At 43.2% G+C, this 21,777-nt stretch overlaps 1 protein-coding gene across 2 annotated transcripts in view; it reads left to right on the top strand.

The window, feature by feature from the left end:
- The first annotated feature begins 7,164 nt into the window (after nucleotides 1-7,164).
- SMAD9 (SMAD family member 9) overlaps nucleotides 7,165-21,777 on the top strand; it is a 35,871-nt gene continuing 21,258 nt past the window's right edge. For both annotated transcript variants that reach the window (XM_054164566.1, XM_054164567.1), the window contains exons 1-2: nucleotides 7,165-7,232; nucleotides 20,502-21,124. In XM_054164566.1, coding sequence (XP_054020541.1) covers nucleotides 20,713-21,124 — 412 coding nt within the window. In that variant the 5' untranslated portion in view covers nucleotides 7,165-7,232; nucleotides 20,502-20,712. The remainder of the gene's footprint in view (nucleotides 7,233-20,501; nucleotides 21,125-21,777) is intronic.

The raw sequence follows: 21,777 nt of genomic DNA on the forward strand, positions 1-21,777 counted from the left end.
ATGAATGCAAATGTAGTCTATAAAGTATAAGAGACAAAAAAGAAATAGACATTTAAAAAAAAAAGAAGGAAGAAACCCATGGCTAGAAAAAAAGGAGAAACCCATGGCTAGCAGTCTTAACAGTAAGAAAGGAGTTAAGTCTTCCAGAAATTAAGGTAATTTAAGCAATTACTTCTACCAGTACTAGGTGCAAATTATAGAATTGTGAATAATGAAGCAAAGACTTCAAGAAGTATCTGGGGAAAAAAAGTAAAAATGATACATTATTTATACAGAAAGGTAATAGTATATGTTATATTTTAACAATAAGTGAAGATATTAAAAAGCAAATCATAAGTTAAGACATTTTGAAGTCATCAGGTCCTGACACCTGGCTCACAAGAATTTAAATATGAGTGCTCAGGAGCTCCCAGACTGATGCACACTGCTTCATCTGAATTTGGAGGGCTAAGAACATTAGAGTGGAAGACAGCTGATAGGTTGGACACGATGATCTCGAAGGTCTCTTCCAACCTGGTTAATTCTATTCTATTCTATTCTAATATTATGCCAGCATTTTTAGATGTATATGGACTAGGTGTTTAGAGGTCTTTGAGAGCGAAAGCCCATTCAAGGTAAAACAGTGGAACAATTTGCACAGGTCATAAGTCAACAAAGAACTAAAGGAGAGCAGCATCAGTACCACGAGTCAACAAAAATATCTCATGAAATTAAAACTGTATTAAAAGTTTAGCTGGTAAAGGAAATGGGTTTGATATTACAGTATTTTCAAAGGTATTCAGCTTCATGCTACCTGACATTTTAATTCAGAAATTAATGTAAGCCATATTGGATTTCTATTATTCTAAATTGATTAAAAACTGACTGGTTCCTAGGTCTGAAAATGTCACCACAAATGGGAAAAATTTTATCAACTTGATGGGTTTTTAATGAGGGCTCAAAAAGATCATTTCTTGACCTTACAGTATTTAACTACGTTTTAAACAATAACACAAAACACACCATGAAGTTGTTACTGAGAACTTTGCCAGCGACTAAAATTAAGGCATTATTGAATAGGGAAGAGAAAAAATCAAGGGAGTCATAGAATTATAGAATGGTTTGGGCTGGAAAGGACCTTAAAGATCATCTAGTTTCAACCCCACCTGCCATAGGCAGGGACACTTTCCACTAGAGCATGTTACTCAAGGCCCTATATGATGTGGCCTTGAATACTTCCAAGGAAGGTGCAATGAGGTAGGTAGATTGTCAACAGGGCCCATGAGGATCTCTCTATCCCTCCCCTTTTCCAAGGAAGGACCAATTGTTCTGACAGAGTTTTGCCTAATCTGTTCTTCAGGAGAGAAATTCCAGTATCTGATTGTAAGCCTAGTGCAAGAAAATAGAGTATTTCTTCACACCCAACATAAGGTGACATGCAAGAATGAAAACTGTTTGCAGATAGAAGTATGAGAAGCTGGGGAGTTTAACCTGAAATCTCAGCAAGAGCTAAAACTATTAAAATGCTAATGTGATCTCTATATGTTGAAACATAGACATAATAAAGAAAGGTAACAAAGTTGACTGAGCTCTGTGTATGTCCCCTCACACCTGGTAGAGCAGGAGAACCCTGAGTTCTTAAAATCCACCATTCAAAAAGATATTGAAAATTTAGAAAGAGCTCAAAGGAAATCCCAGCAACAATTAAGGTGATTTAATCACCTGATATTCTAAGGTCCAGTAAAAAGTGTGTGAAGGAAAAGGTAGCACAAGCACAGGCTGTAAAGGAACAGACAGGTATCACAAATGAGATTTTAGCCTCAAGCATAAAGCTACAAGATCAAATTGCTAGAGGATGAAGCTATAAAAATTCAGAGTAGAAAAAGCCATTTTTCTTCGCAGCAAGGATAAACCTAACCACAGAACAACTTAGCAAGACTTGTAATGGATTTTCCATCACTAAAGTTTCCAAAATCCATTTTTTCCAGGGGATTTGTTCTAGCTCAACCATAGCTGTTGGCTTTAATGCAAGAGTTCAGGGATATACTGGGACCTCTGGATATGTCTGAAGTCAGAGGACAGTGGTTCATTCTTACTGCTTACAAATCTTTCCATACTGCTTCTTTTCCATACTGTTTATTTTCATCCAACCAAATCCTCAACAACAGGAAAACTGTTCAGGCTAGTAAGATAAAGAGTAGACTCAGATGAAATGGCTGACAGTTTGTCTGATTCTGCCCAAGTTTAGGTGTGAAGTTCAGAAGGTGAAGTGAAGGCAGAGGATTACAACAGTTCTTGAACCAATGCCAACTGAGACTGAGACATAAATATTCCACCTGAGTCAAGCAAACAGCAGGGAAGTGATTTCTTATTACACATTTCAGACAGTAAAGGTCAAAAAGAATGGAAACAGAATCCTTCTAGAGTTTACCTTCTAAGGTTTACTGAATCATCAGCATGGAAAAGGAACACTTAAGTACAAATAGGTTGTCTCTGTCCCCTTCTTCCATATGCTTTGAGAAGGAAGTGACTGACTTTGTCTACCAGAAGATGTTGCCATTCAAACAAATCCCAGTTTGTCTGGGATTGATCCACATCTCCCAGAATAAGAAGAAATCCCAACAGTCATATTTTTCTGAGCATCTCAGTTATATTCTCTGCAGCAGAATAGCAAGTCAGATAATTGGATCTTCATTCGTTAAAATCTGGTGGATTAAAGGCAAGTCTTTGCGCTTGAATTGAAGAAAAGAAAAAAAAAAATAAGTGGGTCTATGAAGTTTCAGTGTAAGATGATGACAAATTTCCTGGAATGACTTAAAATTTATGTTCTTGTACCTCAGAGCAGAATTTCCCCCCAAAATCTTTAATAAAAACCACTATGACTTCATTCATGTGCAGCTGCTTCAGCAGGTGCTTCTATACACAATAAGAAAAATCCTTTGCTCAGCTACAGTGCTGGGTAGAAAACTATCCTTTCCAGTTCTTAAATCTGTAGTAACCTGGACAGTTCAGATATCTTCCTGAGTCTCTTTTGGTTAGTAATTGGAAACTACCAAGAAAGTTTTAAGTTCATTTATCCATATCAAAGTTTATTCACACACTTCTTGACACCTCTTTCAACTCTGGATGAAAAATTCCATGAAGCTAAATGATAGATTTTTGATCTTCTTGGTCATTTGGCCCAAAAGGGACAAAATCCACATTCTGGCAGCACTACATGAAGCCACTCTGACTACTGCTGATTCCCTTTTCAATTCTCTCCCTTTAGACATGCATTTCCAAAGCTGCCTGCCTACCTCCTTCTTCTGCTTCTCTGAATTTACAGCTTCATTTTTAGAATCTGATTCAAAGAGTGGCGATATGAGCAATTCTAATGCCTTTGCTGCAGGGCAACAGAGGACCCAGCTGCCCAGCACAGTCTTTGCAATGCTGTATTTACCAACATTTTGCACAAGATTGCAGCTGCTTTTCCCACCTTTTTTTCTTCTGATAATTAGAATCTTAAGCCACAAACATGCAAGAAATTGATGTGAGGAGCATGAAACATGTTTGTGCAGAAAAGATGTGACAGAGGGCTCCCTGTTGGTTCAAGTGTTTATTGTTAAACTTGACACAGGTGTGTCCAAATTGCTCAGATCTTAGAATCCTGAGATATGCAAACTGCCTCTGAACAAGAAGCAGGGTAAACTGAGCAAGCTCCAAGCTTCTAGAGAGGAATGACTAGCAATGTCACACCTAGCCAAACCCAAGGGTGAGGGGTTGAGGCTGGCATTGTCCTACCCTTGGAAGTGAGCAAAACGTGTGGAGCTAGGCATCCTGACAGGGTTTGGGCTCGTTGTTCATTTACCCACCGAGAGAGTGAGATGGCGATTGCTGCTGCATGAATAGTCAGCTTCTCCTTCTCAGCAACACTGCCCTGCACATCTGACTCCACCCTGCAATATAGGACCCCACCTCGCTTTCCAGAGCTCTGGCACAGGCAAAGTGAGCAGCAGAACCACAGCTATGTTGCTGCCAGAGGTAAGTGCCTACTGTGTCTTTACCTAGAGAAAGTAACTCACATAGTAAATCCACGATCCTGTTGCTAGAAGTCTTCCAGTGCCCATGCCAGCACAGTAGAAGCCATTTGAGGTTATTGAGAAGCATACAACATTGCTATAACAGCTATTTCTTGTTCAGTGGTGGACAGTGCCAGTACTTCACTGGAGCCCTGGAGCAGTGCACGCAGAGCCAATACATTTACAGCTCTTATGAACTTGCAGTTCCCTCCAAGTGGAAAACTCGTGTTATTCTATGTGTTTTACACAGTTTCAGTGCTAAAAGAAATTAGAACCCTTCCTTCCCTTTTACAGATACAACCAGGCTTTACTATTTATATATATACTCCCACTGATTATTTTCTTTACAGAGCTATCCAGCATAAAAAGACAAAACACAGGAAAAAAAGAAAGAGAGAAAGAAAGAAGGAAAGAAGGAAAGAAAGAAGGAAAGAAGGAAAGAAAGAAGGAAGGAAAGAAGGAAGGAAAGAAAGAAAGAAAGAAAGAAAGAAAGAAAGAAAGAAAGAAAGAAAGAAAGAAAGAAAGAAAGAAAGAAAGAAAGAAAGAAAGAAAGAAAGAAAGAAAGAAAGAAAGAAAGAAAGAAAGAAAGAAAGAAAGAAAGAAAGAAAGAAAGAAAGAAAGAAAGAAAGAAAGAAAGAAAGAAAGAAAGGAAGGAAGAAAGAAAGAAAGAAAGAAAATGTGACTGATAACATCTAAGCACTGGCTCTGCCGCTATCCCACAGTGGTTATGATTCCTCCCATAGAAAGATGCCAGCAAAGATGGACTGTAGATAACAGCAGGCTGCTCACCAGAGAGGTGAGAGTGTAGACCCATTTTGCTCCACCACCTCTTTGCTGGGAGCAGCAACTGTGAAAAGAGCAGAAATTGGAGGCTTCAACACCTGAAAGAGATGCAGTGAGACCCAGGAGAACTTGGGTATAAGAGTCTTCAGATTCATGATAAAGAGCCATTCCTCAGTAAGTTACACAGCACACCTCAGCTGAGCCACCCAAAATGTGTGTATGGCATTTGCAGTGTGACGTCTTAAGTGCGTAAGTTAAAAATAAACAGCGTTATGGATACAAAATCTCTAGTCATGCTGAGTTAGAACGTGTGATTGGCACTTTATAAATATTTACAGTGATTTATAAATAACAGCATCTCTTCTGCCACTCATCTGTCAAGAAGTCTTCTGTAGAAGGAGTGAGACAGCAGTGGGGAAGCTGCTGGTATTTGAAGATGTTTCTAGCCAAAGTGGGAAGCAGATGTATTTGAGACATTACATTGTATCTCACTGTCCCACCACAACCCTCACACACACGTGCCTTGGTAAATTTGAGCTATGGAGTTGTAATTCCATTGTGGCTTTTTGATGTCTACTCAAACAACATTAGCTTTTCTGTCATGTTTTACAATGTAAAAAAAAAAAAAAAAAAATTCTGTGAAAATGTCAGCAGGATGGTAGCTTTAATCATATTTATTGATTGATCTCAAAAGGCTCAGTGCAATTTAACTGGAACCCCTCAATGCAACCAGCTGGGGTCATGTTCAGCCAGTACCTATTCTTAGCACTGCCCAGAGCCTCAGTTTCACGAGTACCTTTTATTTCTAGTGTCCTTGAAGCCATTTGACTTCTCTGATACTTCTTTTTTGGCCCCTACTTATTGCAGCTAATACAATGTTCTCATAGCTAGAAATGGTTACTCATAGGTAGCATGAGGGGCTTAATAGGTAATATCTGGAGCAGAAAATACATCTACTCACCAGTTAATGGCTGTGGTTTGCTGTTCTCTGACCAGTCCCATGAATGATGGGACCATTCAAACACCACGTGCAGGTCCTATTTATAAATATGCATCCTATTTATAAATTATTTTTTAAAAACCATTTCTTTTCATTGCAGTTAAAAGCTAAATGGAGATCCTACAAGCCCAGCTCATTAAATCTCCAGAAAAGATTTTCAGAACAGCAAATTCAAGATGCTGACTCTGCAGCCAGTGGGAGCCCAGCAGCTCACTGCCATGGCCCCAGACCCTGGTGCAAATACTGGATGATGGGGATTTCTGTCGGACACCCCACACTGGTGGGATGCCAGTGGGATAGTCCTGATGTGGTGTCAAGGCAGAGAAGCTGGGGGCAGGCTTCAGGAAAGCCGGTAACCTTTGCACAGTCTGTTGTAGGAAGCGCAGCCTGGCCCTACATCCATCTGCTGTTGTCAGCCACACCAGAGGGGCGTCTTTCCAGTCTCTCTCCACAGCTGAAATTTATGCCCTGGTCCAAAACCCAGGTCAGCATCACCTGGAGGTCAGCATCACCAGCAGGACAAAGGCGAAGTTGCCCCGTGTCTTGTTCGGCCACTGCGGCCAGCCTCGGGTGCACAGAGCTGAGAGGCTTGCATGAGGGGCCATGGGCTAAGAACTGGTAGTGGAGGCACTGGGCACAGCCCCTGCCCGAGGGCTGCCCCTGCGGTCACATCCAAAAGCCTCGCCGACCTCTCACAGTGCCAGGCCCGGCCTTTGTCGCCAGCCTCGCGTTGGGCTTTGGGCCGCGCCGTGCAGGGCAGGGGTCGGGGCGCTCCCTCAGCGGGGAGCCGTGGGGCGGAGAAATGGCGGCGCCTGAGGCGGCTGCCCCCCCGCGGGACTCCCGGCTGGGGGCAAGTATGAGCATGTGTGTGTGTGTAAGGGGGGTGAGGTGTGTGAAGGGTCGGTGTGTCTCTGTGTGCGGGTGTGAGTGTGCGGGTGTGTGTGTGCGCGCGCGGAGGCGTGTGTGCGGGTGCGTGTCTGTGCCGGGAGGTGAACTCTGTGAAGGGGGTAACCGTGTCCGTGTGCGGGAAGTCGGGGAAATTCGGCGCCTGTGGTGGCGACGAGGACGGGAGAGGGGGCAGCCTGTAGCGGGGCGCCCAGAACTGGCGGGTGCGGGTGGGTGCACCCCGTGTGTCTGCCTGTCGGTGCCTGTATGTGCGGGCGCGGGGCGGCGCGGCGACGGGTCGGGGGGGGGGGGGGGGGGGGGCGCAGGGGCGGGCCAGCGGCAGCGGCTCTGCTGGCCGTGGTCCAGCCCGGCGCACTAATACAGCCTGGCGGCTCCCGCCTGACTGACGCCGGCCGGGGCTGCTGCTGCCGCTGCTGCTGCGCCCTGGCCCCGCCGCCGCCGCCGCGCAGCTGCAGCCCCGCTCCCGCCCGCGGCGCGACGAGACCCCAGCCCGCGCCCGCTGGCAGGTAAGAGCCGGGGCTCCCGGCTGCGTCCCGGCAAGGGCGGAGTGAGAGGACGGGGGACAGGGAAGCAGGGGGACAGTTTCGCAGACCCAAACTTCCCGCGAGGGCTGCTCCGCATCCTTCCCCGTGCCGGGTCGGGTACCGGGGCGGCGGCGGGCCGCAGCATCCTGTGCTCCCGGCGGGGCAGCCGCGGCGGCGCCCCGGGCTAGTGTCCGTCCCTGCGACTGCTGGCCCCGGCCCCGCTGCACTGGGGCGGTGTGCGGGCGGGGGTTGGGGCTGGGGCAGCAGCGAGATGAGACAAACCGACGCCAGGACTACAAGCGAAAGGAGGAGTGCGAGGGAAAAACAGTTTTATGGATGGCTAAACGCTGACAAGTCTTCCCGCTGTTAGGGTTTCTTTCCTTCTCATTTAAGTAGGAGGGGAAAAAAAGCCACTAAAGCCAACAAAAACCCACATGACACGTTTGGAAATACTTTTCCTTTCAGAGGTTATTTTCTGTTAAAGAAATCCCGCTTCTGGACATGCTCCCAAGCAGAACGGAGCAGAATTGCTGGGATTTGGGTTTGTATTCTAAAGAGGGACTCTCTCTTTTTTTTTTTTTTTTTTTTTTTCCCCTTTCTTTCTTTTTTTTTTCGTCTCCCGGCTAACGTTGCTTGTCAGCAAGTAACCAACATTTCCAAAAACAATAGCTTTCGGTATGGCAAATTCTGAATTATTGTAATGTTATCTCTATGCCCGGGTAGCTCATCAGTGGAGGGAACTCGAAGTTTTTTGCATTGGTAACAATTCAGATATTGTGCCATAACTTTGTGTTTTCCTACTTTGATTTTATGGGGGAATTTATGTGTGCTAGTCAGGTCTGCTTTAAAAGAGGCGTTAGTGGGAATAAAAATAAATGACATACACATAGACGTGCACACACAGATGCACACTGTTAATTAATTACTTGTGCTTTGTAAATTAGTGAAAAAGATTTTATGCCCAGAATGGTCAGTTTTTCAGTGAATGAGCACTCCTTCAGCAGAAATGGGAAATGATGAGCACAGCTTGGGAACGTATTCGAGTTTGCAGTGTTTGGGGAAGGGCACTGCAGATAATGCGAGTTTCAGTACATTTTATCTCTAGCATGTGGAAATGTACATCTCTATATGTGCATGTATGTGTGCGATAGGAGTAATCTCATTTCAGGAGTATAAGCTGAAGAAAGTGCTGCAGAATTCTCCCCCTCAGCAATGGTGGGAGAAATGTCATCACTCAAACAAACCTCATCTGTTTTAATCCAGCCAGACAACTCCCTTCTTTCAGATTTGATAAGTACCAGTGTCTGTCTCATTCATGTTTGCTTCCTGTTAGATTTGAAAGCAGAGGCTGGAGATGATTTGTCATCTGTCTGTTGATTTTTGGTTGGTTTGGTGGTTGGTTTTGTTTGTTTGTTTGTTAGTTTTTAAAATATTGGGTTAATTTGACGTATTAGGTTAAATAAACATGTCCAGAAATACATTTAAAGTGAATCGTATCAAGAACGATACCTTGTATTGTATTTACTGAGTTTGTCAGCAGTTCCCATTCTTGTCCATCCTTTGTGATGGACTGGAAAACATTTCAGTCTTCACTTTGTTAATTTGCACATAAGCTGATAAACAACAATTCTGCAAAAAATTACTGGAATAAGGGTCAGATGTATTTTATCATAAATCCTTATGATAAGCAGAGTTTGTAAATTGGCACAAGTGGGAGATAAAAGCTTTTATTTATGTGCAGTAACTGAAACGAACATACACAAAGCTGTCAACTGGACAGTTTTGTGAAGTTGACTATTGATATTTTATTAACATTTGTTCAAGGCTAAGAGACAAACACACACTTGCCAAATATCTGCGGAAGGTGAGGATGTGTGTAGAGATGTTGGGTAGCACCTCAGATTTGGAAGCTGCTCTCATGGAAATTGGTAGTGGTGCCATCCCATGTTGTCTTCAGTGGGTAGAAGACGAGGCCTGACTCACTGAAACAGGGGTGTAGAAATATCAGTCTGAAGTATCTTGTAACATCTGAACAGTTAATCCTCCTTTCTCTCCTTTTATTCTTCTACAGACTTTCTGCATCTCACATTTAACAGGTATCTGCTGTTATCAGCCCAGGAGATAGCGTGTCACATAATCCTCCCTCCTGAATGCTGAAGAGCTGTAATTTTGATGGCTAGGCTAACCTGTCTTTATAAAGTTTTATTTTTCCATTGTTAAATTCAAAGGACAATGATTACTAATTACGAATGACCTCTAACCAAAACACTAGCTAGAGTTTATCACTGGTGCTGATACTGGCTAACAGTAATTTCAGCATGAGCAGCACTAGGCACCCAGTTTCAAAGAATCTTGATCAGGACAGCCAGAAAGGAAATAATATATATACTCTGGGTAATTTGTCTGCTGGAAAAAAAAATATAAAAAAAGAAGAGTACAAAGATGCCATTTGCTGTGCAATATACCCCTTACAAGTAATAGTTACAGAGATGGGGAAGAAAGAAGAGTAAACCATCATAAATATTTTAACTGCAAACAGCATAGTAAAAACATACATAGGAAAGGTTGTTCTGGTAGACTGCCTTATTTCCTGCTGCAGGCAGGTATGAAGAATCATTAGTGTTATTGAACATTAATAACCAAAGATAGTAATAACAATGAGAGTTTGAGAAAAGCATCGCTGTGCTGTTACTATCTTTGAGAACATTTGTTATTGGGAAGCATTAGACTGAATGCAGTAGAATAAAATAAAGTTTTCAAAAATATCCCAAATTATTTCCCATCTTATATTTTTTTTATGTAACGTTTGAATGGTTAATACTGTTGGAATTTTACAGATGGAGAGGTGAATTAAAGAGTCTAGGGCTCTGTGTATTTATTACAGCAGCTAAAAAACCTTGTTGTGCTTTTGCAGATGAGTGAATAATAGACTGTGGGATCAGAGCCCAGACTGAAATCCTGACTAATACATGTATGTGTTTAAATCAGAGCAAGTGAAACATCATCTGCCCAAGTTTTGTGCAGATACCTGTGATTTTTAGACAGATTGTTCTCCAGGACAACTTGCAGGTTTCTGCAAGAACTATTGCAACATCTTAGACTGATGTAAGGTTGAGTAGTTTGCTTTGAGGTTCAGCTCCTTTGGACAATGGCACAGCAAGGACACAGTGGAGATGGACATGGAGTGGAGTCAATTTGCCAGTTTATGCAGTCACCCCTACACAAAAGCATGAAACAAAACAGAAGATCTGATAATCAGTCTGGTTTTTATGAGGCAGCATTAGGATTGAGGTATGTTTCTGATTGGAAAGAGAAATGTCTTATCTTTCCCAGATCCTTCTCTACAGAGTTTTTCTGCCACAGTCTTTTCCCTTGTCAGTAGCATCACCATACTCACCTCTGCCAAACTTAGCATCATCTTTTCCTCTTCGGTTTCCTCACAGGTCATGGTACTCTCAGGTGCCTCTTGACATGTTTTCTTCATGCTACTTCCTACATTCCTCCTTCCTTTTTTTTCCTTTTTGCAGCTGCCAAAGCATTAGTCCATACTGTGGCAACCTTCCAGCTTGATACTGCAACCTCTTGTTTCCCAGTGAGCTCTTTTCTCCCACCTACGTTCTGCTCCCAGTCAGCACAACCTCTGCTGAAATCCCGTGTCTTTTGCTTTTCTTTCTGAGACGTCTCCATGCAGACTTCTGTTCTGGAGTCTCTCAGTATGCCTGGTCTTTGTTTAGGCTTTGAAAATGTTCACCACTTCCAGAGTTCATCAGAACTATTGGCTTCAAACTCGCCATCCACTGAAAGAGAGAACTGGCTAGGAAAGAAAATGAACAGACCCTTGGGTCATTACAGTTTGTTCTGCTTCAGGCTTCCTTTCACCCTCATTACCTGGCTACAATAGGAGTCTGATTGGCTGTTTGTTGATAACAGTTACTCAGTGTTTGTTCAGTCTGGTGATGTACTTGGTCATGCAGCTGTGCTGTGAAGAGCAGCAGGCAGGGAGCTGGCTGTAGTGGTACCCTTTCCAAAAAGTAATAGCAAAGCTCCATGTAATGAAGAATCCTTTATAACACAAGCAACCCCACCGCTGAGGTCAGTGCATTTCAACAATACTTACTTTTTTGTGGGCATGTTTTCTTGCCTTTCCTTAAAAAAAATATATATTCTGTGTTTTTTTCTTTTTTTTAAATCATTCCCTTGCAGAATTCCTCATCCAGAGAGTTCTTAGTGCTTTTCCCATCAGTGTACCTATATGATAGATGCAGAAACTGAGGCACCTGAGGGAAAACCATATACCAAGAGGCCTGTGGCAGCATGAGATCCTCCTACATGCTACCCAGTACATGCAAAGCTGACTGGAGGCACAAGCTGTTCATGTGGCTTTTCAAGACTCCTTATGGTTACTTGCTGGCCTGGCCTATCCAATCCAACTTGTCTCTGTCAAATTACTCTGGCTCCAATGCCAACATGTAGTTTCTTACCCTGCAGCTCATATGAGGTAGCTAATTTATCTCTCTCTCATCAACAGATCTTGAATTACTTCACACAGGGCATTAGAATTTCACAGGGACATCTAGAATAGAGAAACCAAAATTAATTCCTGTGTGAGGCAGCAGCCTGCAGCTCCCATGCCTACCCTTGCTATGTGTTTTGTAGGACTGCTGCAGGAACAAAGGCTTCTTGGTGGTAACCTTCTTGGGACTTTTGGGCTGGAGAGGCTGTGTGGGGCAGAGCTAAGTGATAGGAGGGGAGAGGAAGGGGGGAAACAGCCCTGGAGAAATGGGGTATTCCTTGGACTCCTGGGGTGGGTTTGCAGAAGAGAATGTTGCTGTTAAAGACTCAGGGACCTAGTTCTGCTTTTTGCTCTGTGTTTTCTGAAGCTGATTGTTAGCATTTCTTGTCATCTTGTTAAAGAGAATCTAGCCTTTTTTTTATACTTTCAGGGTGAAGTGTAGGCATTTGAATCCTCTTTAATGTCATAAACAAGTCTCCTGATTTGCAGAGTAGCTGCATCTTCAGCTGAAGTCACTGGGAATGGCCAGCTGTCTCCTCCTTTTCCCCACACAGGAGGGAAGTAGACAGACAAGTTCTTGCTCCTTTTGTTCTTAGTCATGTTGTGAAATAACTTCCATAGAAAGTCCAAGCATATCCAAATATTTTTCATGGAAAATGTCTCAGTGCTATTGCTTGAGAGCATTTGCCCCTTGTCCAAAGCAATCTTTGCTACTGAATCCAATCTTTACATGGATAAACCACACTAATATTCGTGCTTACCTGTCCTCTACACTCTTTATTTGTCACAGTTCTCCAAGATGTAGGCCCTGTGGATGCTCCACCCTTCCTCCCCCCTGCAGGGTTTTGCAAGCCACTTGAGGGTTCAATTAGCACAGATTACTGCGGATGTTCATGCAGGAAAACCTATATGTCAATCTTATTGCATTAGCAATTTCCCACAGTGATGTACAATGAAAGCCTTTTAGGAAAAACACATTTGAATGTGATATGGTTTGTGCACAATGAAATGCTAATGTAATTCCATGGAAAACTGCTAACATGATGTATATGGAAAAGCTTTTTGTGTATGAAATATATTCCCCTATATGCGCTCAGCCAGGCTTTCTCATCTGGGAGGAGGGAGAGGAGGCCTGCAGTCAGAGAGGAAGAACTTCTGGAAGTTCTTCCTTTTGAGTATGTTATTGATGATGTATATAATCTTTTGAGCTGTATTTCATTTGCCAAGCTGCAAAAGATATCCAATGTGTTAACATCATAACTGAGTAAGTAAACCTTCAGGCAGACCTCCTGGATGTTTCTGTCTGGTATCTTGGGTGTTAAGCAGGGAGACTTTGTGCCAGGCTACAGCTGGAAGCATGGCTGGAGGTGCCTGTCAACATGAGGTGCTTAGAAGCAACAGGCTCCCCAGCTAACTCCTGGTGTCACACAGTATCTCTGACTTTGTGGCATTAGATACCTGGCGCAACTAGGCAGCAGATTTCAAAACATGAGATGCAGCCCTTGGGTGGGGAGAACCAGGTGCCAAGAGTTTGCATCACCAGGAATGGAGCTTGTAGGTCTGACAGTAGGAGCCAGCCTCCCATCAGTTCTGTGTATTCTCTCTGGAAATGAAGGTATTCATCACTGTGCTGAACCTCACCAGCTGGTCCTTGGGTCTCCTGTTAGGTAAATGGGTTGTGCTACCCAACAACACAAGAACATTTGCTTTACCCTTTTCCCTGTGTACACTATAAGTGTACAACCAGAGCTCCAAGAGTGCATTCCTTTCTAACGACTTAAGACACTGAACTTTCAGGACAAGCTCTCATCTGACTTGAGGGCCACATGCTTGTTGAAGTAATTGTTCTTTAGACGTATCCTTATTCACAACATTCTTGACGTCCAACTCTAAGCAAATCCTTTTCCTAAAACGGCTATTTGGGAATGGCTCCAAGAATCCTAGTGATTGATAATGAGGATTACAGGATCTGATTAGTGTGGATATAAACTTTACGCCAGCAATGAAGCTGAAATTCTTTTCTAGTCCTCTTCTTCCTTTGTGTAGTGTTTGTTCTGGAGGCGCTTGGCTGCATGTTTTGTAGTAGAGACGAGTCAGCGGTTATTTTAAAAGTAGGAATTCTATTTTTTGCGTATTTCTAGCAGTTCCATTTTTAGAAACACTGATGGGCTTCGTAGACTTTCTTTGGGAATGGTGGGTATGTAAGGAATGCGGGACCAACTGTCTATAAAATGGGGATAACCAGAGCCACAAGAAGATATTTTGACTTTGCAGGGCAGGTTGATGCGCTTTCTCATCATATCCCACTGCCTTCTGCCTTATCCCACAAATACATCCTTAGGTCTCCTGCATGGCATGTGTGCTTCTTAGCTTCTGGCTCTGTGAGAGGAAAAAGGGTCTGAGAAAGAGTGTCTTCCTCAGAGCTGCCAGTCTGAGCCTAAGCAAGGCAGCCACAGGAAGGGGTAAGTCAGGGACTGGGTGAAAGGGTCTTCCTCCTGCCTGTAGGGAGCTGGGTGTGGGGCAGAGATGAGGATGTGTCCTATGGGATTGCATCTCAGAAACTTCGGTGTGGCCCAGCCAGGGAGCACAGTGCAGTTCACGCCATATAAACATCAGTCGCTGGTTTCCTTTAAAAATTAATACCGAGGAAGGAAGTTCGGTCAAAGAGAGATCATGGTGATAAATTGGTCTTGCTTTATGTTCTTGCACAGACTTTGCATGTGGTCATTTTATGGGGTGCCTGCAAATACTGTGGGAGATTTTCAAAGGCAAAAATGATTGAGAATGTCCCTGAGCAGCAGGATGCAAGTAGGTCAGGGGCTAAGCACAGTGTAGTTATATTAGCTTGCTGCTGAAGAGATGAGCTCTTTTGCATCATCACAGTAAGGGACATAGGGTTGGAAGGGCTCATCTCAAAGGGTTTTCCAATCCCTTTTTCCTCTCCAAGGCCAGCACAGTCATTCTTGAAAGCTGTGTAATCTGCACTCACAGACCTTGAGCAGAAATAACTATCCCAACACATAGCTACACTGTTCATATGTTCTCCCTCTTTCTTCAAGCAGACATGAAAGACAGATTTCCCCTGTCCTGCTTGCAACAGCCTATGGCATGTTGATATACTGTTAACATGTCCATGCCCCTCTGTTCTCCCCATATGAAGTCACACTAATGAAGCTTTGTTGAAACATCCATTGATGTGCACACCTTGAGTGGTCCCGCTGCAGGAACTGGTACATCCCTTTCCAGTCAGGCATCATGAGCATACTAAAAGTGAGCTGAGTACTTAATTTTCTTTTTAAATGAAATTTGCAAATCTTAGACACATCCAAAAGTGGTAAGGTGTGCAGCTTATATACTTGAATCTTTTCTTCCTTATATCAAATATGAGTGTTATTCATAGAATAATTGAATCATTATTGTGCTAAAGACCTTTAGGATCATCAAGTCCTTTTTACATTAAATGAAATCTAAATTTCTCAAAGCCTTCCCATAGTGGAGATGTCAGCATGCTGCCATGTGAGACTGCCCACATGTGAGGGCATGTTCAGTTTTTGGGAACTCTGGAACCCCTCTTACTGACTTCAGTATGAGGTTCTAGCTCTGATTTGAAAATAGTAAGCCCACAGTGATGGTGTTTCCTCTGCTTTTCTCTGCTTTTGATGTGTGTGTCAGGCTCTTCTATAAGATAGTGGAAATGACTGCAAGGAAGTTGCTGGAGGAAAGTATTTCTACTGTTGACCTAAGGACATACAAGTTAATTGCTATAAGGTGTAAAACAGGCTTAGGAGTAGGAGAAAGTATCCTAGTCTCTTCCACTTCATGTTGCTGAATCTCAGACTAGGAGTCATTCAGGCTTGAGCTGAGATTCTTCTTCCCCAGCATGAGCTGTATATAGTGCCTGGTTTTGATAATTTATTTTGTACATGTTTACTTTTAGGTGGAATGGTCCGTGCCAGGTACGTGTGTTTTTCTCAAGTAGTTTTTCATGTTTTTGAGGGTTAATAGGACTGATATGAGTGTCAGCTATTTGGGGATGTTATGTGACCAAGTAAATTCTACTGAAAAGCTGTTTCCATACAAATAAATATGCCTAGTACTATTTTTGGACTGGAGGCCAACTGGGATGGAGAGGCTTACTTCAGTGCAATGACTGTCTCACCCTCCAAAATGGAATGGCTCTATGCCACTTCATATTAGGAGTGACTACTCTCCTGCTAACTCTTACACTGTGCACAGGAGTTATTTGGGAGAGTGCTACAGGTGCAGACCAAAGCCCTTCCAGGTACTGCAGTAAAAAATTGTGACATAAATAATCAAGTTCCTGTGCCCAGAAAAGTTCTCCAGCACCAGTGTAGCCATAGCTAGGGTAGGCATCCTGCATTTAGGGATAGCGGAGCCAGTGAACTGAGCCAAAGCATTTCCAGTCCCATGTGCTCCTGCGGACTGCAGAGACTAAAGGGTAGGCCCATGCTCATGTGCTATATGTCTTCTACTTCTTCTCTAAAGCAAACATTAGACCTTAGGCTAAACTCAGTGATGGAATAGAGATTTACAGCATGGAAGATTGACCATGTTTGGTGTTGACCAGTAACTGACAGATGAACAAAGCCTTCCTTGTAGTGCCAGAGGAGGAAATTATGTTAGGGATGTACCCTGAGTGATGCCTGACTGATATGATAGCACATTATACTGTCACTGGGGGAGATCAAGGTGATCAAACTAGAACTTCCATTACGCTATAGCCCAGGGTTTCATACATGTGCTGGCGTTATCGATTAAAACTGTAAAACTTCCCTCCTCTTCAGCTTTCTGAAGCAATGGATGTTGGATCATCAGCACAGAAAATTCATCAAACATGTTTTTGAAACATTTAAATGTTGGAAGTTTGCAGCTGGGTAGGCAAGTTGCCTGTAAAAAAAAAAAAGCTTACAACTTAAGCAGCTGCTGTCCTGAAAGACTGTTGTTAAAATTCAACCATAAACTGACATCTCTGTCATTACAGCCCTGGAGCAGAGTGGCTGCCTAGGTATTTCATAATGGAGTATCTAAGTCTTGCAGGAAGGCTTAGTCTGCTGAATAGTATGACTTACTGAGAATTTAATAACATTAAACAAGGGTGTTTTGATAATATTATTTGAAAGCTGTTTGGTTTCTTTAATACCATTCCTATTTTATGTGTCAGTTGAATTTTTTGGGGAAAAAAGATTTTAGAAGAACCTAGGGGGAGAGCAGTAGGAAATTGTGCAATGTACTTATCTGAGACTACATCACGTGGTCTGCAAAGCACGGCTTTTGCTTTTATACACATCGTCCTGGCGACTCTCCCACTAGCAACAATAGTGCTCAGACTCATACTGATGTCACTGTTGAGTTATTTAATTTGACTGAAGGAGATTAATGTGTTTATTTAAAACCTTGGTCAAAATGGAAAAGAAAATCTCAGGACAATACTTTTACGTGAACATGTGTGTTTTCATATCTGATGATTGTAATGTTGCATTAACTTATCAGAAGCAGTTGTTTACACACACTAACACCCGGGAGACCCCCTCAGATAAGAAGTGTGAACCATTTTCTGTCTCAGCTTGGAGTAGGGACATTTACATCGCTACTGGTCCTGTGGGATTTCATCCCAGGCTCTCCTGGCTTCCTGTTGTGGCTTTCAGGGCTGATCTACAGGGATCTTGACACTGTTTCATTTTCTTGGCTGAGGATGGGGTTTGGTGCCACCAAGCAATGACAGCAGTGCGGTGGTGGATCTTTTCCACGTTCTCACCAGGGCAGCGAGGGGCAGACCTCTAGGTATCTTGCTACATGGCATGCCAGGAGAGGGGCTGGCATTGGATTCTGTAGGCTGAGCCTGCTTCCTCAAAAGCCTGGAGGCTGCCTGCCTAAATTCTATCCACATTATGTTTTACAAACAGCTTGAGGGATTTTTCCTGTGATAAATCATTCTGAACTTATTTTTTCTCACACATACCCTCTAAGTGTTTGGAATAGACTTCAATTTTGACTAAAAGGTGTTAGTAACTATCCAGTCATTGGACTTTCACTTAGAGAATGGGGAAAAAAGTCTGGAATTTGAAGTTCCTCTTTGCAAGATGGCACAAGTTTGGGCAGTTCTGTGGAACTGATCTTTGCTTGTTGAATGGTGCAACTGAGGGGGTTTATGCTATGCTCTGTCGAGATCCTCTTTTGGCAGCTGAAGACACACAGACTTACACATAGCTTGATAATGTAGAAATTTTGTAAGCCAGAAGTTCAGTGCCATGGTGAGTGCTTGCTCTTGCTTACAGTTTTATATTCCCTCTGTCCACATTTCCATGCAGCCTCCTGTTCACTGGTGCATGGAACATGAATCTCTTGGGTGAATACTCTCCCTGTGTGAGGTTTCATCTGGAGTACGTGTCCAGGTTTGGGCTCCCTAGTTCAAGTGAGATGGGAAACTGCTGGAGAAAGTCCAGTAGAGGAGCTATGAGGATGATAAAAGGACTAGAACATCTCTCTTATGGGGAAAGGTTGACAGACCTGGGACTGTTTTTCCTGGAGAAGAGAAGGCTGAGAGGCGATCTGATCAGTGTTTACAAATACTTTATGGGTGGATGTCAAGAAGGGACAAGTCTCTTCACTGGTGCCCAGTGATAGGATGAGGGACAATGGATACAAACGGGAACACAGGAAGTTCCATCTCAACATAAGGAAAAACTTCTTTGCTGTGAGGTTGATGGAGCACTGCAACAGGCTGCTTAGAGAAGTTGTGGAGTATCCTTCTCTGAAGACTTTCAAAACCTGCCTGGATGTGTTCCTGTGTGGCTTGCCCTTGGTGAACCTGCTTTGGCAGCAGGGGTTGGACTAGATCATCCTCCAACCCCTACAATTCTGTGTGATTCTGTGAATAGCAGCTGCTTCTGGGGATTGTGACACGCCAAAGAGTTGCTTTTATGCTTTCTTTTCTGTGGGGTCAAATGCTTCCATTTATCTAACTCTGTGGAAGGCTTTTGGAAATTTGAGCCCCTGCCCTGTTGTGGAGGAAGGGGGAAAGATCCTTACCATGATAATAGAGTCACAAAACGGTTTAAGTTGGAAGGGATGTTAAAGATCCTCTAGTCCAATCCCCCTACTATGGGCAGAAACATCTTCCACTAGATCAAGTTGCTCAAATCCCCATCCAACCTAGCCTTATGTTTACATGTATCATAATTTCTCAGGGTGCTGTGCACCTTAAAGGGTAACAGCAGTGAGGCAGAGGAACGTGTATGAGAACAAAATAGAAGAGCTTGGAGGAAAATAGCTCAAGGCAGTCACTGGTCCTTAGCAAATACTGCAAGTTGCCTAAGAGGCTTTGATGCCCTGGGCCATGTGTGCTTTCTCTGCAGCATGCTCCAGAGTGTGGTGCTAAGAGTATCAAACTATACCAAGGAACCAGTCCTTGGGATTTACCTTGTTTCTCAGTGTGTTGTACCAGTGCCTGTACATGTTGTTTCCGGGTGCCCTTTGAGCTCTAATAAGAGCTGCACATGTAAGGAAACTGCCAAAGTATATGGTTTGTGGAGCCCTGATATTCCCACCACCTGGAAATATCTCTGTCTCCTCAGTGGCTGTACATAAGCAGTGCTGAGGATTATGTCCAGACCTTTACTGATGGTAGGCAGGAAAGACCCAGGTTCTTCCACAAGGGTGGAGTAGGGCAGTCATGGAGCTGCTCTGCTCCTTCTTTAAGTGGCATCTGTGTAATTCAGACCTTTGGACTTGGTATGCACAGAGGGTCCATCAAGTATATTTAAAGCAGTGAATAGCTTGACATGCAAGAATTTTTTTCCTCAGAGTTCCAGTCAGTGGAAATACGTCATTTTCAGCTAAAATTAGACTGTCTCCAGTTACATTTAAAATAAATCTTAAAAAAAAAAAAAAAAAAAAGGAAGAAAACAAAACCAAAACCAAAACAACTGACAAAACCAAACCAATAACAATAACACCCCCCACCCAAACACCAAAAAAACCCTGCCACAAACCAAACAAAAATAATCAAGAACTAAACTCTTTTCATTGGACTTTGTCAGATGTAGCAAATCCTAGCAAAAATAACTCTGGATCCATCCAGCACAAGCCACATCCAAAACCCTGTAAATTATTGGAGAGTGTAAAACAGACTGATGAGGCAAACATGATTTTTCTCTTGCATGTGAGAAAATTTAAATAAGCTTGAAGAATGGTGATAGGACTTTCAAACACACTAAATGAAATTTCTGAGTAGTTGAATTTTAAATTAATTTTGCAGTTAATATTATTCAACTCTTGACGTCAGAGTGAGATTGGAGGGGCAGAGAGGGAGTTGAAATCAGAAAAATGCCTGCTCATTTCTTCCATAACATTTGAAATTATGGATTTAATTTCTTAGAAGATGCTTGAGCTGCACCTGCAGCTTCCAAGGTGAAACATACCTGCATTTTCTTTTGTAGCAAATATAACCTTAACCCTGCAACAATTGGCCTAGTGCATTAAACCCAAACACAAACTGAAGTGACTGGACACTTGACGCTTCATAGGTGCAGCTTTTATATGAGTGTGGAGAGTAGTGGGGAGGAGAGGCTTGAACCTCAAATGAATAGCAAAAAAACAATCAGAAAACCATTGAAAATTAATTCCATATTTTGAATTATTTGTCTTTCAAAAGTTTTATTGAAGGAACAATGAAAGGAGTGTGTGAAGCCTAACTATGTACTGTATTGTTGTTCCAGGCTTCATCAGCAGTTTCTTGATGTTTCTGAGTTCCGAGACCCACCCTGATGGACTACTTGTAACCAGTGCCTAAGACTACAAAAACGTGTGTGAAAGAACCTTTCCTTGAAGAAAGCATCCATCTCAATATTGTGGAAACTCGGTGCAAGCCTTGCAAGGCAGAAGAACAATTTTGCTTCTGTTGACGCTTGCGTGTGATCTCTGCTTCCTATGCACTCCAGCACCCCTATCAGTTCTTTGTTCTCCTTCACCAGCCCTGCAGTGAAAAGGCTGCTGGGCTGGAAACAAGGAGATGAGGAAGAAAAGTGGGCAGAAAAAGCTGTTGATTCCCTGGTGAAGAAGTTAAAGAAGAAAAAAGGTGCCATGGAAGAACTGGAAAGGGCTCTGAGCTGCCCAGGTCAGCCCAGTAAATGTGTCACGATCCCACGTTCCTTAGATGGGCGGCTGCAGGTGTCTCACCGCAAGGGGCTTCCCCATGTCATATACTGCAGAGTGTGGCGCTGGCCTGATTTACAGTCTCACCACGAGCTGAAACCACTGGAATGTTGTGAGTTCCCATTTGGGTCAAAGCAGAAAGAAGTGTGTATTAACCCCTATCATTACCGACGGGTGGAAACTCCAGGTAATTCTTTCATCTACAAATGATTCACATCTCTATTATCTCTTGCACTGGCAGGTCTAGGCTTGGTGCATCCTAACAAGTTGTGCTTTGAAATCTGAAAAGGTAGGCTCCATTTGTTAGAAGGACCCTGGCTCTTTCCCTGCTTGGTGACATCACAGCTCCACAACCAGGAATAGGAAGGGAGTGAGGAATACCTTGCCCATGGGGTCTGCATCCTATTGGACTCCTGAAGGAGCCGGGATCCTGTCCAGGGTGCTGAAAGGGAGCTTCTCTCCATGGGCATGGGTGCTGGCTGGCCTCTGAACCCTCCCCTTGTAAACTGTTGTCCATTTGCATGAAGTCTAGGCACTATTCTAGACATACTACCCTGGGTAGATTTATGTCTGAAACCCAATAATCAACTCATTAATCCACAGGAAAAATGTGTCACTAGCTCCCTGTTTTAACAACTGCAGTTGGAATAAGATGGCTTATTTTGCTATGGATAGGAAACTAACTCATCTGATTCTTCCTGAAGTGCCTGGTGGCCTACCTTCAGTGGCATTAACTTACCTAAATGGACAGTTTATGTGAAGTAAGTCTCCCAGGTTCCCATAAAATGAATTTTCCCCCTGACAGTCATCTTTAGACTGTTCTTGGTCAGCACTGAAAAC

Source organism: Dryobates pubescens, chromosome 10 (genome assembly GCF_014839835.1).
Source record: "Dryobates pubescens isolate bDryPub1 chromosome 10, bDryPub1.pri, whole genome shotgun sequence".
In the NCBI taxonomy this organism is placed as follows: Eukaryota; Metazoa; Chordata; class Aves; order Piciformes; family Picidae; genus Dryobates; species Dryobates pubescens.